Source organism: Capricornis sumatraensis, chromosome X (assembly GCF_032405125.1).
Source record: "Capricornis sumatraensis isolate serow.1 chromosome X, serow.2, whole genome shotgun sequence".
Classification (NCBI taxonomy): domain Eukaryota; kingdom Metazoa; phylum Chordata; class Mammalia; order Artiodactyla; family Bovidae; genus Capricornis; species Capricornis sumatraensis.
In genome coordinates this window covers 99,500,746-99,518,259 of record NC_091092.1, presented here as the reverse complement: position 1 = coordinate 99,518,259, position 17,514 = coordinate 99,500,746, and the positions used below count along the sequence as shown (strand labels likewise).

General features: G+C 39.4%; 1 protein-coding gene across 1 annotated transcript; it reads right to left on the bottom strand.

The window, feature by feature from the left end:
- Positions 1–1,072: 1,072 nt before the first annotated feature.
- Positions 1,073–12,482, bottom strand: FUNDC1 (FUN14 domain containing 1). Its single transcript, XM_068962751.1, has 5 exons — positions 12,350–12,482; positions 11,486–11,642; positions 7,940–8,015; positions 3,330–3,458; positions 1,073–1,719 (listed from the first exon to the last, which is right to left on the bottom strand). The coding sequence occupies exons 1-5, from the start codon at positions 12,375–12,377 to the stop codon at positions 1,642–1,644; spliced, it is 468 nt and encodes a 155-aa protein (XP_068818852.1). The 5' UTR covers positions 12,378–12,482; the 3' UTR covers positions 1,073–1,641.
- Between the last annotated feature and the right edge of the window lie 5,032 nt (positions 12,483–17,514).

Genomic DNA, 17,514 nt, shown 5'->3' with positions numbered 1-17,514 from the left:
GCAGTCAAGGTTCCACCTAAGGAGAATACTTTTCCCTTTTAATTTCACAGTAATGAAAAGCTAGGCAAGGAACAAACAGAGCAAAGCTCAAAGAAGAAAAATTAAGTATTTATAAGCAAAATCACTTCATATTAAGAGAGTCCGAGTTTTATTTAGCATTTTATCTGAGGCGCTAATGAGAGTAAAAGAAGAAAATAAAGATCAATCCCACATTCAATTTTAAGGAGTCTCGTGAGGGTGAAAGGACAAAGACTGGAACAACCCTGAAAGTATGAAACACCTTATGTTTATAATACACAAAAAATACTGTAAGGATTTCCTATCAAAAGGAGATAGTCTGAACATCACAAAGTCTTTTCAACCTGAAGACTCCAACACCCATTGTTCTTTGCCTTTTCCCAATTCTAACCTAGAACTGTACCCCACCAGGCTCCTGTCCATGGATTTTTCCAGGCAAGAATACTGGACTGGGTTGCCATTTCCTTCTCCAGAGATCTTCCCGACCCAGGGATCAAATCCAAGTCTCGTGTTTCCTGAGCTGCAGGCAGATTCTTTACCACTGAGCTACCTGTGATATTGGTCCTGAGAAACAAGTCAACTGGCCTAGTGTTCAATCAACATAATGCTACCGAAAAACCTGAAAGCCTTAAATCCATACTATACTACTTTTTTTTAATTAATTTTTTAAACTTTTTTTAATATAAATTTATTTATTTTAATTGGAGGCTAATTACTTCACAATATTGTATTGGTTTTGCCAAGTGATTTTTACCTCTTTGTAAAGAAGGGGTCAGTATATTAATTAGGATTTTTAAAAATGAAATAGTGAGATTCACTCAAAGTTAATAAAATGAATCAGTGACCCAACTCTATGTACTCTCAAAATAATTAATTCTATCCAGACTGCCAGGATAAACAAATGAATAAAAAAATTTAGAAGTTTACATACAAGAAGGTATTTTCATAACTACAGACATCAAAAAAAACAAAAAAGAGCTTTAGATACGTAGTATTTTCCTAGAGCATTTCTTGAAACTGTTTACTACAGTTATTAAATAAGTAAGAACTGTATGAGAAAGCAACCTAAATATTGGTATTAAATTTGCTTAATATCTTTAATAATTCTATTATCTGTAAATCCTTCCACAAAATGTGTTACAGTTCTTCAGTTTACTGCAAACATATCTTTAAAAAAAATGTCAGCCCTACAGTTGAAGCTATAATACAAAGTATTAATTATTGGCACTATACTAAAAAAGCACAATGGAAAACATTTTATTTAAATAAAATGAGGATAATATTTTACTGGGGAATACATCCAACAACTCATTTTCTCTCCATATCTACATCCAATAGTAGTGTTTTATAGGCAAATTTTAAACAAACACAAATTCTTAAAAAATAATGGAAGCCATGTCTTGCTCAGGGATACTATTATCCACATACCATACAGGTTATTTTATAGCAGATACTAGTCTGCTAAATTTCAGATGGCAGAATGCTAAGCAGTGAGTTGGGTATTGTCCAGCTAGTTGTTTCTTGTCATCCTGGAGAATCTGTCAATGTGTAATGATGAGACCATCTTGTCACCACCACTTCTCTTCTCAGAGGTGACTTCACTGTGATAGAACATTCATATTCTTAAGAAGCAAGGCCTAGCAAAAAGCCTCCCACAAATCCACTGGATATCACAATGTTCTGTTTGACAAATTCTGTTGCCTGAAATAAAGTTTGAAGAAAAATACTCTGAATTATGCTACAACATTGATAAATCTTGAAAACACTAAGTGAAATAGACAAAAATAGACAATGCTATTATAATTTGCACTTACATAAATAGTCAAATTAATCAAGACAGAAAGAGGAACTGAGGTTACCAAGGGCTAGGGAGACAGGTTAATTATAGGAGTTACTGCTTAATGCTTAGAGTTTCTATTTGGAATAATGAAAAAGTTCTGGTAGTAATGATTACATGAAAGTGTGAATATATTTAATGCCAGTGAATTGTGCACTTAAAAATAGTTTAAATGGTAAATTTTATGTTTTATATATTTTACCATAATAAGAAAAAGATAACAAATTTTTAAAAATACTCTTAACTATTAAATCCAGAGCTGAGTATTATTTTTCAGATGTTTTCCTCAATTCAGTAAATATTCAGCAAAAATTCTTGTGTTCCTACTATTGCAGATACCAACCATCAGGCAAGATGCCAGCATTGTCTGTTACAAACTGAAGGAGCCTAGAGACCCCAGCCAGGCCCAGAAGCTTCTTGCTTCTGAGATAACAGGCATATGGACAGCAAAATTCTCACAGATAAAAAGAAATCTCCCTACAGTGTGGGCATAAATGGTCCATTCAGCAAATTATTGACACAAATGATTAATAAATTCCCACAGCATGCACAATGATATTTATTAACTATCAGTCCACCTACCCAGTAGGAAAAAATATACAGGATCAGGAAAATAGCACCTTGATAAAATGTTTAACCCAAATAAAATCATGAAGAAGGAATCAGACAAAGCAAGACTGTGAGATACTCTGCCTAGATACTTTAAAAATGTGTCATGAAATTAAGAAAAACAAAAAACAGATGAGGGGACCATTTAAAATTAAAGGAGACTTCAAAGACATGACCACCAAATGCAATATGCAATTCTTAATTGGGGGGGGAATATATAAAAATTTTAACATGAACTGTATATTAAGAAATACTATTCTATCACATTAAGTTTGGAGGGATTCATAAGCGTAATTGTATAGGAGAATATCCATACTCTTGGAACATATGTACAGAAGTATTAAAGAATAAAAAGACACAATGTCTTAAATAATTCAGGAATAAAAATGGTAAATCACACACAAAGCAAATGTGAAATGCAAACAATCTGGTGAATAGGTGAAGAATACTTGGGTATTTACTGTTTTTGTCTTTCAACTTTTCAACTGATATAAAATTTTTCAAAATAGAAGTTGGAGAAAGTAAAAGGACAGAATTAAAAGCAAAGGAGCACTCAATTCAGTTCTAAATAAGGTAAGAATAAAACAGACAAAATATACATAAAAATATTAATAAAACTAATATATTAATAAAATATATACATTTTCAAACTATTCCACCTCAACAAAAAAAATTGGTAGCTTTAGCTAACAACTAAAAAAAAAAAAATGAGTGACTTAAATGGTGATTTGATCCCAAATTTTACTTAACACTCTAGACATGACCAGAAACACCAATCTTTTTTTTAAAGACCACATTCCCTAGTCACATTTTCTGCTGAGATCCATTAAAAAAAAAAAGGAGACAAAAATACACATTGTCTTACTTCTTCTATTATGTTATTGATTTCAGGTGCTGCCTTATTTGCTCGTTTCTTAATCTGTCTTTTTGCTTTGTTTACATCTTTTTCCACCCTCTTCCAGTCGATCTGCACATAGCCACTGTGACTGGCGATCTGCAAAAATGTAATAAAAACGGTCAATTTTAAACCAACTAGGTTGATAATACAATATATGAACATGTCCAACTCTTTGCAACCCCATAGACTATAGCTCTCCAGGCTCCTCTGTCCATGGAATTCTCCAGGCAAAAGTACTGGAGTGGGTAGCCTTCTCCAGAGGATTTTCCTGATCCAGGGACTGAACCCAGGTCTCCTGCACTGCAAGCAGATTCTTTACCGTCTGAGCCACTAGGGAAGCCCCTATATGAACACTTAGATTTCAAGAAATGTATGAAGCTTAGGTGTAACAAAGCATAAGTTAGTCACTAATTTATTCATTAACACACACTGAGCGCCTATTCTGTGCCAGGCACTGTTCTAGGCCTCCAAGTTGTGGCCAAGAACAAGGGAGACAGAAGTCCCCACCCTCAGAGAGCTTACAGTCCATTAGGGAAAACAGACTTAAGCATACAAAATTATTTAGATGTGACAAACACTATGTTAAGAAAAGTACAGTACTTAATGGCAAAAGATTCCAACTATTCTATAATTTGATCAGAATTTTTGGAATTTAAGAATTAGCTAAAAAGGCAGAGACTACTGAACTTGTATAGCTAATTAAAAAAAAGTACCCTTAATTAAACAGATGATTAATATAAGAGATCAGTAGCCAATCAGTTTTTAGGTCATTAAAGTAGCTTGATAAACTCTCTTCACTAACTCAGACTCTTCAGTCAAATTAAGAATACTTTTTCTGGTAACTGCTTTTGAAAGTGGAATATAAAAGATATGCTCTATACAAATTTTATGTCATAAATACTTTTAATAAAACTACAGCTAAATGCCTACTAACCCTAATGTCTCATATGGTGCTACTGAGACACAGCAAAATCTGAACAGGAACAACAGCATGTGTGTAAGCCAGTACAGTAAGTCATCCCTTTAAACAGTACAATCGACATGTAAAGAATCACAAGAGTAGTAAACAATTGTATACCATTATAAATCACTTCTACCAAGTTGATGCTTTCTTTGTAATCTCTTAATGCATCACTTTAAGTATGAAATAACTCAATTGGTAAAGAATCTGCCTGCAATGCAGGAGACCCCAGTTCGATCCCTGGGTTGGAAAAATCCCCTGGAAAAGGAAAAGGCTACCCACTCCAGTACTCTGGCCTAGAGAATTCCATGGACTGTACAGTCCAAGAGGTCGCAAAGAGTCGGACACGACTGAGCAACTTTCACTTTTACACATAAAATACTTCAAATTATAAAAATATCTGACTTTATATAAATAGGCTGGGAATCTTAGGTTCCATTTTCACTGTGAATGACTCCAGAGAAGAATCTATTTATCTCCATTTCTTCCTATATTTATTCACCTTATATCAGTTCTAACTCTAGCCTCAGCAAAACAGAGTGATAATCAAAGCAAATGGCAAGTGAAAGGTTTTCCTGACACTACCTTACATGGTAATCTGGGTTACAGACACGGAAGTGATGATGAACCTTAAGGTCCCTCCCATAGACAGCAACTATAAACCCTGATTAAAACACAAGGGCTCCAGAATAATAAAAGGAAGCACATTTTAAAGAGGAGTTGAAACTTGTAAGAAGAGACCAATATAAGGTGAGTTGCCCATTTTTTTTGGCTTTATCTTGAGGACAAGATGCAGTTGCAGGGTGGCTAAAAGCTGAATAGAGAACATGCCATTCTTCTGGCCTGAAGAACCAGAGGACAGAGCCCAGGAGAAGAACAGCCAGAAAGGACACAGTTATAGAAGGAAAGCCCCAAATTCTATGTGCAAATCCTACCCAAGTCCTGAACCACACATCCATGGGGCATAACGAAGTACTCCAGCTAAGGCTAAAAAAGAAAAAAACTGAGATTTGAGCTACTCTCTACCACAGGTGAAATGGAGTTTGCAATTTGAGTCTAACCACGTTAACTGCCTACTAAAATCAAAACATTAACAAATTTCAGAGGAATAAAACAGAATCCAGACTCTCCATGACATAACATTCCCAATGCTCAGGGATAAAATTCAAAGTTATCTGATACAATAAAGCAAGAAAATGTGGCCTAGTCTCAAAAGAAAATCAACAGATGCCAACTCTGAGATGACCCATATACTGAAATTATCAGGACTTTAAAGCAGTACCTCGATGAGGTAAAGGAAACTGCACTTGTAATCAATGAAAAGATAAGAATTATCATCAGAAACATAGAAAAATATAAAAAGAAATGAAAATTCTGGAATTGAAAAATATAATATCTGAAATAAATTCACTGGATAAATGGCAGAAGGTAGATGACACAGAATCAGTGCACTTGAAGCTGCTGCTGCTCAGTCACTTCAGTCGTGTCCGACTCTGTGCGACCCCAGAGATGGCAGCCCACCAGGCTCCCCCGTCCCTGGGATTCTCCAGGCAAGAACACTGGAGTGGGTTGCCATTTCCTTCTCCAATGCATGAAAGTGAAAAGTGAAAGTGAAGTTGCTCAGTCGTGTCTGACTCCTAGTGACCCCATGGACTGCAGCCTATCAGGCTCCTCCACCCATGGGATTTTCCAGGCAAGAGTACTGGAGTGGGGTGCCATTCTAGATCACTAGAAATTATACAATTTTCAAAAAAAGACCAAAAAGAACAGATGAACCTTATCAAAGAGCCTAACATGCATCAGAGTCATGTTCAGAAGGAAAAGAATAGAAGAAAATATTCAAAGAAATAATGGCCAAAACCTTCCTGAACATACTTAAAGACATTAACTTACAGAATCCAGAAGCTCAGTGAACTCCGGGTAATGATCTAACACAATTATGAAATAACAATACTCAGATGATGTGGGGGTTGGGGCACACAGAAATTCAATAAATGATAGCTAAGTTCCCACATTCCATAATGGGAAGCCAACAGTTAATACCTCAAACTGAAAGATAAAGAAATATCCAATTAATTTGGTAAGGAAAAAGAAATAAATACCTTAGGAATCAGCTAATAGTTCAAACTGGTTGCCTCAAGAGAGGAAAAATAGGGAAGTAGTGAGGGAGGCAGAGGATTATTCTAATCTGTGTTGAGCATTACACATGTACTTGACCCTTTGAATTATAGGCATGTACAACTTTAAAAAAAAAAACCTGAATTTTAAAAATTTATATACCAACTGTCTATTTTTTAAGATTGCAGTGTGATAAATATATACTGGAAAACACCTGAGCTTTAAATATAAGTAAAGGTAATAAAAATATGGCAGCAAGACTAAATAAAAGGTAATTAGCCTAAAAGCCATTTGTTTCTTTTTTTGTCTTTGTTTCCTTCTATTGAGCTTTCAAGTAAGTCATATTTGTGGGAAAAACTGGTTTGATGCGGAGAAGTTCCATCTTCTACTCAGGGACTTCAAACATTACATGGACTAAACACGAAGTAGAAGGTGACAACCATAAAACATGGGTTTAAAGGGACTGAAATGGACTTCTGATAAATGACATGCAGAGTAGACTGAAATATATAATTCCATCTGTGAATATTCCAGGGAACTCTGCTTTGGTAGAGTATCCTTTTCCATCTTTTGAAACTGAGTTTTCAAAACAACTATAAAATTAACTATCTTGATTCTAGATAACTATATAAATAACTTAATTCTTGGTTCTATATAAACCAAAGTCAAAAATCTGCTTAAATAAAATTCTTTGTATAAATACTGGCATACCCATCCAAAGGACTAAATTTAGAATATGAATAATTATTTATTTTTACCTTTTACAAGAGATAAGCAATTACTCTTAATAATACCATCAATAGAAAAATATATATATATAAAATTTTAAAACTGTTTAGTAAACAACTGAAAATCTGTGCTTAATACATATGAATTCAGTCCTTCTGTACATCAAGCAATGACACTGGTTATTACATGATCAATGGCTAGGTGCTGAAGTCAGATTTTGGTTGCTATGACCATCAATCATTTTCAAAACCTGACAGATTTCTGTATTTTCAAAATTGTTGCTAACACGCATTCCCAGGGATTTTTCAATTTTAGGATTTATTATATTTGATCTTCAGGGAATGATATTTTGGGGAAAATATATGCCAAACAGACATGAATGCCAGATAATATCCTGATAAACAACCTCCAAGAGCAAAGCATTTTTGAACCTTATACTTAGAGGAACATAAACAGGACTAAAATTTCAAATCAACTTGCCTCAGAAATAGGATTATGAATTATTTTTTAAGACCAATTTTCCACTTTTTATATTATTATGGTTTCCTAGTTTTAAAAAACATGTTAGAAATTGCTAACAGCAATTTCCTCTGGGAAGGAAAAATGACTAGGAAACAGGGAAGGAAAGAGACTTTTTGATTTTCATATACTGCATATGAATGTGTGTGAACTTTAAATATATGTTTTAAATTATCAGTATGAACAGGTTCTACTATTGATGAAATGTTTATTTGTTAAGCAGAGGCAAGGACTGAAAGCTCTGACATACCTGAAGGAGAAGAAAGCCACCACCTACTGCGGTTGCTGCAAGTTTTCCAACTTTCTGGAACAAAAATCCCGCACACCTTTAGTGGAAGAAATGGCAAAGGATGAAGACAATCAATGATGTATTAAACTCTCTCTCTTCTAGTTTTCATTGCTTTCCTAATAAAATCTTAATGTCTTCCCAGTTCTTTTGACCATGTTCCTCACCTGCTCAGAAACCCTCAATGTTTCCTTTCAGTTATACAGACTAGTCAAAACTGCACAGTCTAAATTGTCTGAGATGTGCTTCAAAATAAGGGATGAAGAGAAGGGAATTGACAGGGGAAAGACTGGCTACTGAAACTGAATGTGAGTGCTCAAGGGTTCATTATACTCTTCCTTCTACAGTTGTATTAAGTTGAAATTCCTCATAACAAAATGCCTAGTTTTATGGGGCTTTTTAAAAAAAATGTAGTCAAGATGTTCCACGTATCTGGCCAACTCTCACTCTACCCAAACCTTCTACTCCAATCCAATCAGTTTCCAAACAGGTCACCACTCTTGCTCAAGCTACTAATCCCCATTTCTCGGGGTTTCTACCTCGCTCCACCTATCTAAAACTTTTCTACCCGTTAAGGTTCAGTAAGAGGTCCATCTTCACGACTATACTTTGGCCCACATTTCTCATGGCTCCCTTTTCTATTTCTATCTCTATATTAAACCTGTTTTGTCTCATCTATCCTGTAAGGATGTTAACCCATACTTTTTTGATTCTCTCCTTCAGTGAGTTCATTATTTCCTTCAGCATTCCAGATCCAATGTGCAAAGGAATCTCAGATTTCCAACTCCGGCCTTCTGTACTGGGTTGAATTGTGCCACCCCTGAAATCTATGACCTTCCTAGAACCTCAGAATGTGACCTTATTTGGAGTAAATTCATTGCAAAAGCAGCTAATTCAGATGAGGTTATACTAGAGTAGGGTGGGCCCCAAATTCAATATGTCATAGAGACACTCAGAAAGAAGACAACCATGTAATGGCAGAGGCAAAATTGAGAAGATTTCCTAGAGGAGGAAATGGCAACCCACTCCAGTATTCTTGCCTGGAAACCCCCATGGACAAGAGGAGACTGGTAGGCTACAGTCCATGGGGTCATGAAGAGTTGGACATGACTTAGCAACTGAGCACGCACGTCTACAAGTCAAGGAATGTCAGGGATTGTTGGCAACCACCAGAAGATGGGAGAGAAACATGTAACACATTCTCCCTGAGCCTCCAAGAAGGAACCAACCCTGCTGACACTTTTCAAACTTCTAGTCTCCAGACCTGTGAGAGAATAAGTTTCTCTCATTTTAAGTTACCTAGCTATGGTGCTTTGTTATAACAGCCTGAGGAAACTAACACCCCTTCATAAATGGAAAATGTACGTTTCCAATTACATGACGAGCTTCTCTTGCCACCCAGAACCACATATTCAAAATGTCCCAAAGCAAACACCATCTTTCCAACCAAACCACCTGTTGGTAAAGTCCCAATTTCTAAGTGATGGCACTATTCTCGAGGCTTCTCACCTCATGTTCATCTCAGACTGCCTTCTTCATCGCCTCTGGGGTCCAAATGATGGCCAATTCTATACACCCGAGTTTCTCTAAAACATTTGATTGTCTTCTTTCCATCCTCAAAGGCATCGCTACCTTGCTTCCAGATCACACTAACGACCTTCTGGCTGATCTTCACACCTCCCATCTCACCTAGCAGCCATCCATCCTGCTGTCAGTTTTAGTTTTTTATTAGGATCAAGAACATATAACTACCTACAGCTAAACATAATTTCCTCAGCTTCCCAATCAAGTCCTGAATTGGTCTGAATTGTTAACTAGCTAACATCTTATTAACCATTCCTCCTTAACATATGCCACAACAGGACATCAGTTTTATACCCTAAAAAAATTGCAAACGTTTATTACGCTGAATCTAAAGTCATTACAACAAATCACCTGTATAATATTAGAGTCCTATTACACAGCTCCTGGATCAACACCTGGCTATAATCCAAACATATGTGTCCCTCAGTAGGGGAGACAGCAACAAAGACTCAGAAAAGGGAGCAAAGGAGCCAAGCAGCAACCAGGTCTTAACAGTATCCTGGGGACTGTGCTCCACAAGCACATCTATCCTTTGCTTGATGGTATGAGAAACTACAATCAATATACTAATGTCCTCTGTTCTGTCTCTAGGCTTTCCAAGCAAACTTCTTCCAATTATGGGGCTTCTCACCAAGTTTGGCCTACAAGGAGAAAACACACAGTGATTTAATTCTACTGCTCAATTATTTTTTAGTCTCTTTCAAGATGGGGCTCTAGGCCTGGACTCACATTAACCAATCACCCAAGGCACCAGACTGTGAGCTTATTTAAGTAGAAGGCCAGGCCCTGAATTGTGGGCATCAAAGTATAACCAGCTTGAGAAGAATCATCTGAATAACCAGGGCTCTGACCAGGCAACTCTCTTAACTGCAGGCTTTTTTTATATGCAGCACTAATAAGTACACATCATGAATAAATACTGTACCTGTTCATCACAGAAATCTTCACAGTGAATGTCTCTACCATAAAATGGCATTTATTTTAAAAAGGCGTTAAACAAAAAGGCATAAAAGAGCGCACCATTGTTCCAAGGTGCAAATAAAACACAAATTAAAACAAACACTTTATACTTATCGAGTTTAAATATGTAAATATTTAAATTAATGTAGGATGAATTTAACCTAGAATCTAAGAAGAAAAAATGATTACTCACAGGTTAAGCACACCCACTAGCTTCAGAAATTCCCTAGGGTCATGAACATTTTCAAAATAAAGGGTCAAACTTCTTTCTGACCCTTGTTATTTGGCTAATCTTTTTAGTCTAAGAATAACAGAATTAGATCTACAGTAGCAATTATATAATCATGTGATCTGAAATGTTAAGTGGTGAGGTTAATACTTATTAACCTCTCCCCCTTAATGTACTCCACAGTATTATCACTGAGTAATTCCAACAAAGACCCAATGTTCTACAACTCTCCTTCTTCAAAGTATTATCATAATTTAAATTGGCCCACAAAATTAACAGAACCATCTGTATCATAATCAGTAATTTTTACTGAGAATTTTACACTGCTTTGCACAGGGCTGATAATCCTGGAGATTAGTTTTACTGTGGGAGTTCTCACAGGGTTTTCAACCAAACAAGTAAAAATTATTTACATATAATTAACTCTTCTCTTCTATATTTCTTCCTCTTTACCCACTGGTACTGAATCAGATCCACTACATCTGCTAAATCTGAGAAGGGGGGAAATATGCAAAAAAAAAAATTAAAGGAAGGATGAGGAGGAGGATGATCACCAAAACCCAGCAAAGAGTCTGAGTGTAGATTACACTAATCATATCACCGAGAAAAGTCTCAAGGTACAGCTCTTCTGGGATTAACACTGTAAAACCACTGACTGAATACGTAGTTGGCCCAGATACAAAAGGGCAGCAGTCAGGCTCCCAGTGAAATTTAACGGGAAAAAAGGATGTTCTCACCAGCCACTCACTCCACCCATTACAATCTGGGTGGCTACCGAGTATTTTTCTACCATAGGTCCGGAACTGTGGCCAAACACTCGATTCCACCAGTGATGTCTTCTGGCATACTCAGTTAAATCCAAAACTTCGTAAGAATCATCATCACTTTCATATTCTTGAAAGCAGAAAACGAAAGCAACACATTTTCAGTCAACTGAAAGTTAAAAATGTCGTGTACATTTTCATCTGTTAAAATTCATTGTTACATTGGCATACACCTAAAAACGCCCGGATGTAGACAGTTTCTTAAACCCAATCTCTGAGACTTAGGGCCTGGAGAGAAAAGGGCCTAGCATCCCCTTCCCAAAGTGCTAGACACAGGTCTGGGGGGGCGGGGCAACGTCAGTTACACAGCTGAGCACAGTTACACCCCTACCCCAAATCTCTGCAGGGGTGGCTCAGTTTCACAGCAGGGTCTCCCCCAATCTCGGCGGGTAGGTCAGTTTCACAGCATGAAGGGTCACCCCCAAATCTCAGGTTCAGGGTCAGTGCAGGGTCCATTTTCATCAGTGGGAGGAAAAGGGGGGTCTTCCACTGGCCGAACCGGTTAGAGGCCCAGCAAGAAGAAATGACTTCAACAGCAAGACTTAAACGTTAGAAGACGGATAGGAAGGGAGGTGAAGGTAAGACAGGTGGGGCCGTGTTGAGGGCGAGGGTCCAAGAGGGGGAGGGGAGGTCTAGTCTAAAAGAGGTGCTCAAAGAGGTTGCCTCAAGAAAACAGAGCCCCCAGGATCCCTGGGACAGAAGGAAGAGGCGAGCCTGAAGCAAGGTCGAGAGCTGTGAGCCGCCTCTAAGATACTACTTCGGGCCCCGGCCGCTCACCTTGGGGAGGGGGGTTCCGGGTCGCCATGATACCGCCGGCGGCCTGTACTGAGGCGGTCCCAACCCGCCCGCCTCTCGCCCCTACTTTAAAAACCGCTCTAGGCCCAGGTGGAAGTCTATGGTCTCTTTTTTATCTCCTCCTCCTTTTCCTCCAGGCGCATAGTCCTGTCCCCGCCCCCTCCTCTAAGCGCAGGGCCTTCCGCGCAAGCGCAGGGCAGAGGGGCGCGAGGAGGGGGGAGGGGGGGACAGGTTGGATACCAGCCCGCAAGGATTTGTGGGAGTTGTAGTCAGTTGCCCTCCGCAACACTGGTTTCCCACCCCTTCCCCCCGAGAATTTCCAGAAGCTAACTTTTGATATTTTGTTTCAAAGGGCCTCACTGGAGGGGAGGGGGCGTCACATGGTGGTTAAACGAAAACCAGCTTGCTATTTGTAACACGGTACCAGAAAGAGGCTTTTAAAAAGAGATAAGAGAAACCCTCTTTCGAACCACAGTTTTCAAGCAGTCAAAGGCTCACTAACAGATGGAAAATTTTTCTAACGCGCTGCTGCTAGGAATTGGAACCTTTTCATCTTCTCCACGCGTTTCCTGCCAGGAACCTGAGGGAGGAAGAGGGAAGCCCAGAAAATGACCTGACACGAGTTACTCAAGAGGACGTAATTTTTAAACATCATTTTTATTATTTAAATCTGACAGAGGAACGAGGATAAGTTCTTCACCCGAGAAGCCTCACGGGATTCTGTTGAATGAGAAACCGTGTTGAAAACCAAGCGGCTAACTCAGGTTCACATAAACTGGCCCCGAAACTTGTTTTGAATTTACGTTGCACCCGCATTCGCTGTACATTTAAAACAACCCTATCAGTATTCTTATTCTGAGAATATGGAAATGGGAAAAATAAGAAATCCTGGTAGAGGCTGCATTACTTAAAATATTAACTTACATAATTGTACTTGGCTTTTCAAGTCCTGGTGCTTTAAATGCAAGGGTTGATGTCTCTCAAGTTCCTCAGCTTGTGCGCCTCAAAATACAATTCTAAGACTGGCTGGAGATATTAATCTTCACTTTGTGTGAGATTACTGTCTTGGGCCATGTGTGGATTGGAAAAGAATTTCCAGACAAGAGGCTGAATGAGAGATGAATAAAGTTTACTAGAGAGGGACACACGATTACAACACATGTCGGTTCAAGGGAGAGCCCAACCCTTTCACAGGCTAGCAGCCAATTTTTATGGTCTCAAGATAGAAAATTTCTACTAGAAGGATGGTATTAGATTATTGGTTAGGATGCCATAGGGAGAAGGCAATGGCAAACCACTCCAGTACTCTTGCCTGGCAAATTCCATGGACAGAGGGGTCTGGTAGGCTGCAGTCCATGGGGTCGCTAGGAATCAGACATGACTGACAGACTTCACTTTCACTTTTCACTTTCATGCATTGGAGAAGGAAATGGCAACCCACTCCAGTATTCTTGCCTGGAGGATCCCAGGGACGGGGGAGCCTGGTGGGCTGCCATCTCTGGGGTCACACAGAGTTGGACATGACTGAAGCGACTTAGCAGCAGCAGCAGGATGCCATATGGGCTTCCCTTGTAGCTCAGCTGGTAAAGAATCTGCCTGCAGTGTGGGAGGCTTGGGTTCAATCCCTGGGTTGGGAAGATGCCCTGGAGAAGGGAAAGGCTACCCACTCCAGTATTCTGGCCTGGAGAATTCCATGGACTGTATAGTTCATGGGGTTGCAAAGAGTCCCACACGACTGAGCAACTTTCACTTTCACTTTAGGATGCTATAGGGTGGGTAATCCAGTAGGTATTTCACCTACTTCGGGGTCAGAGAACTGGCTGGTTTAGATCTGGAGGCTCATGGCAACAGTTGCTATGGGCTTTGATCAGTTCCAGAGATTTTTATTCTGTGGACTGTGAAGAAGGCTGAGCGCTGAAGAATTGATGCTTTTGAACTGTGGTGTTGGAGAAGACTCTTGAGAGTCCCTTGGACTGCAAGGAGATCCAACCAGTCCATTCTGAGGGAGATCAGCCCTGGGATTTCTTTGGAAGGAATGATGCTAAAGCTGAAACTCCAGTACTTTGGCCACCTCGTGCGAAGAGTTGACTCATTGGAAAAGACTCTGATGCTGGGAGGGATTGGGGGCAGGAGGAGAAGGGGACGCCAGAGGATGAGATGGCTGGATGGCATCACGTACTCAATGGACGTGAGTCTGAGTGAACTCCGGACGTTGGTGATGGACAGGGAGGCCTGGCGTGCTGCGATTCATGGGGTCTCAAAGAGTCGGACACAACTGAGTGACTGAACTGAACTGAACTGAACCGAACCTTGGTGGAGGGCTCCATACCTGTAACCTTGGTATGAAAGTGAAAGTTGCTCAGTCATATCCGACTCTTTGCGACCATGGACTATACAGTCCATGGAATTCTCCAGGCCAGAATACTGGAGTGGGGAGCCTTTCCCTTCTCCAGGGCATCTTCCCAACCCAGGGATCGAACCCAGATCTCCCGCATTGCAGGCAGATTCTTTACCAGCTGAGCCACAAGGGAAGGTATAGGGCTCCACAATTACATGTTTTGGAAACAAAATAACTTTCAGGGACATAACTTCTGAGGTCGTCACTGAAATTTTTTCCAAGAGTTAACACTTTTGAGTTCATAAACGACTTCCTCCCCATTGCCTCCCCACTCCCAGTGAGGTGCTAACAGATAAGAGAAATAGCAAATGATGGGCCACTGAAAGAAGAAAGAAAAATTACAAATCAGAAGAGCAAAATTACAAATTGGAAGAGGATTGACTGGGCCAATGACATCCAAACACTTTCATCTACTTCTAGCACTATCTGCCAACTACAGAAAGAAGTCACTTTCCTGTCAAGGCAATGATATTTAGCATCAAATGATTATGGAGAAAAGAGGGAGAAAACAGAAACAAAACACTGCTCTTAAGATGCCAAAAAATGAACTTTTGAATCTAAAATGCATCCTAAACATGTCCAAAAATGAATTAAAGGCAATTATTTCTGTAGCGCACTTAAGGGTTGAGAAGGATCTTTTTAAACACTCTTCCTTTTGTTTTCTTACAGTGATATGCCCTTGCCATTACCTCAACCAAGTTAGTTGTATAATTTATTTTACTAGTGTGAGTCTTTTCTTTCCCAGTACCAAAAAAGCTGTTATTTTGTTGGCTCAGTGATGAATGGTTTAATGTTTAACAGACTCTAAAAGGTGCTATGATCCTCCTGATTTTTTAAATTTATTCCTATTTAGAATAGGTGTTTTTTTTTTTTTTCCAGTCAGCACTAATAAGCATTTTCACTGTGAATACAGGTGGCTTACCTACCCACTGTGAAGTGAAAGTGAAAGTCGATCAGTCGTGTCCAACCCCATGGACTATACAGTCCATGGAATTCTCCAGGCCAGAGTACTGGAGTGGGTAGCCTTTCCCTTCTCCAGGGGAAATTCCCAATCCAGGGATCGAACCCAGGTCTCCCACATTGCAGCAGGATTCTTCACCAGCTGAGCCACAAGGGAAGCCCAAGAATACTGAAGTGGGTAGCCTGTCCCTTCTCCAGGGTATCTTCCCAACCCAGGAATTGAACCGGGGTCTCCTGCATTGCAGGCAGATTCTTCACCAACTGAGCTATCAGGGAAGCCCCTACCCACTGTATTAAAACATACTTCATGTAGCCTCCAGTTTTTCAATGGGTTCCAAAAGTTTATGAGTAACTTATTCAAAATAGAGAACAGTTTCTATTTAATCCATAATGAAACTGTAATAAAACTATTCCTTCCTGATCTCTACCTTTCCTCACTGTCTTTGGAAACCTTATTTGTTAAAACATAATTTAGTCAGAATTAAGAAAAGCAAAAAGCAGACATAAAAACAAACAGAAGAACAATTCACAGTCGCTGGGCAATCTAACCTCCCCCATTGGCTACAACTAATCCCAACCCAATGGAGCCCACTCATCTCACATTTGTATACTTAAAATACTCCAAGACTTAGACTCTAAGTGACCTTTCAAAGCACTGAGGTAATCAATTGCTGATGAGAAAAGTGTAGCAAAGCTGATGCTGCATGCACTAGCTTGTAAGAATATAAGCAAATAAAAAGTTTGATAATATCTATGCACAATCTTATAGATGCCACTTCATTAATCCCGCTAAAGACCAGTGCCAAAGACAATATAAAGAGTCCTTATGCATAAAGATATTCATTGTAGGGTTTTTGTTTTGTTTTTCATGATGAAAAGGAGTAGAAACAATAGGGGACAACAGAAAGTGTTCAATAGTAGATCAACAGTTATAGAAATTAGGGAATGTTATGTTTATAAAGATTGTAATAACAAGAAAGTGCTTAAGTGAAAAAACTTGATTAACAAGTTGCACTGACCATTTTATTGCAAGTGAAAGTGAAAGTCTCTCAGTCGTGTCCAACTCTTTATGACTCCATGGACTATACAGTCCATGGAATTCTCCAGGCCAGAATACTGGAGTGGGGAGCCTTTCCCTTCTCCAGGGCATCTTCCCAACCCAGGGATTGAACCCAGGTCTCCCGCATTGCAGGCAGATTCTTTGCCAGCTGAGCCACAAGGGAAGCCCAATTGCAAGTGATTTATTCAATTTCTGCTAAAAAATGCAGACTTGATAAAATGGAGTAGATAATGTTGCAAACTTGATTCTAGCCTGTTGGCTATTACTAGACACAAATTCCTGTGCCCCACACACGGTGAGGCCAGACAAACTGAAACATCAGAGTTCAGAGCAAAGAAAGTTTCATTGCAGGGCTATGCAAGGAAATCCAACCAGTCTATTCTGAAGGAGATCAGCCCTGGGATTTCCTTGGAAGAAATGATGCTAAAGCTGAAACTCCAGTACTTTGGCCACCTCATGCGAAGAGTTGACTCATTGGAAAAGACTTTGATGCTGCGAGGGATTGGGGGCAGGAGGAGAAGGGGATGACAGAGGATGAGATGGCTGGATGGCATCACTGACCCAATGGACGTGAGTCTGAGTGAACTCCGGGAGTTGGTGATGGACAGGGAGGCCTAGCGTGCTGCGATTCATGGGGTCGCAACGAGTCGGACACGACTGAGCGACTGAACTAAACTGAACTGATGCAAAGAGAGAAGGCGGCTTGTGCTTAAAACCCCCAAACTTCCT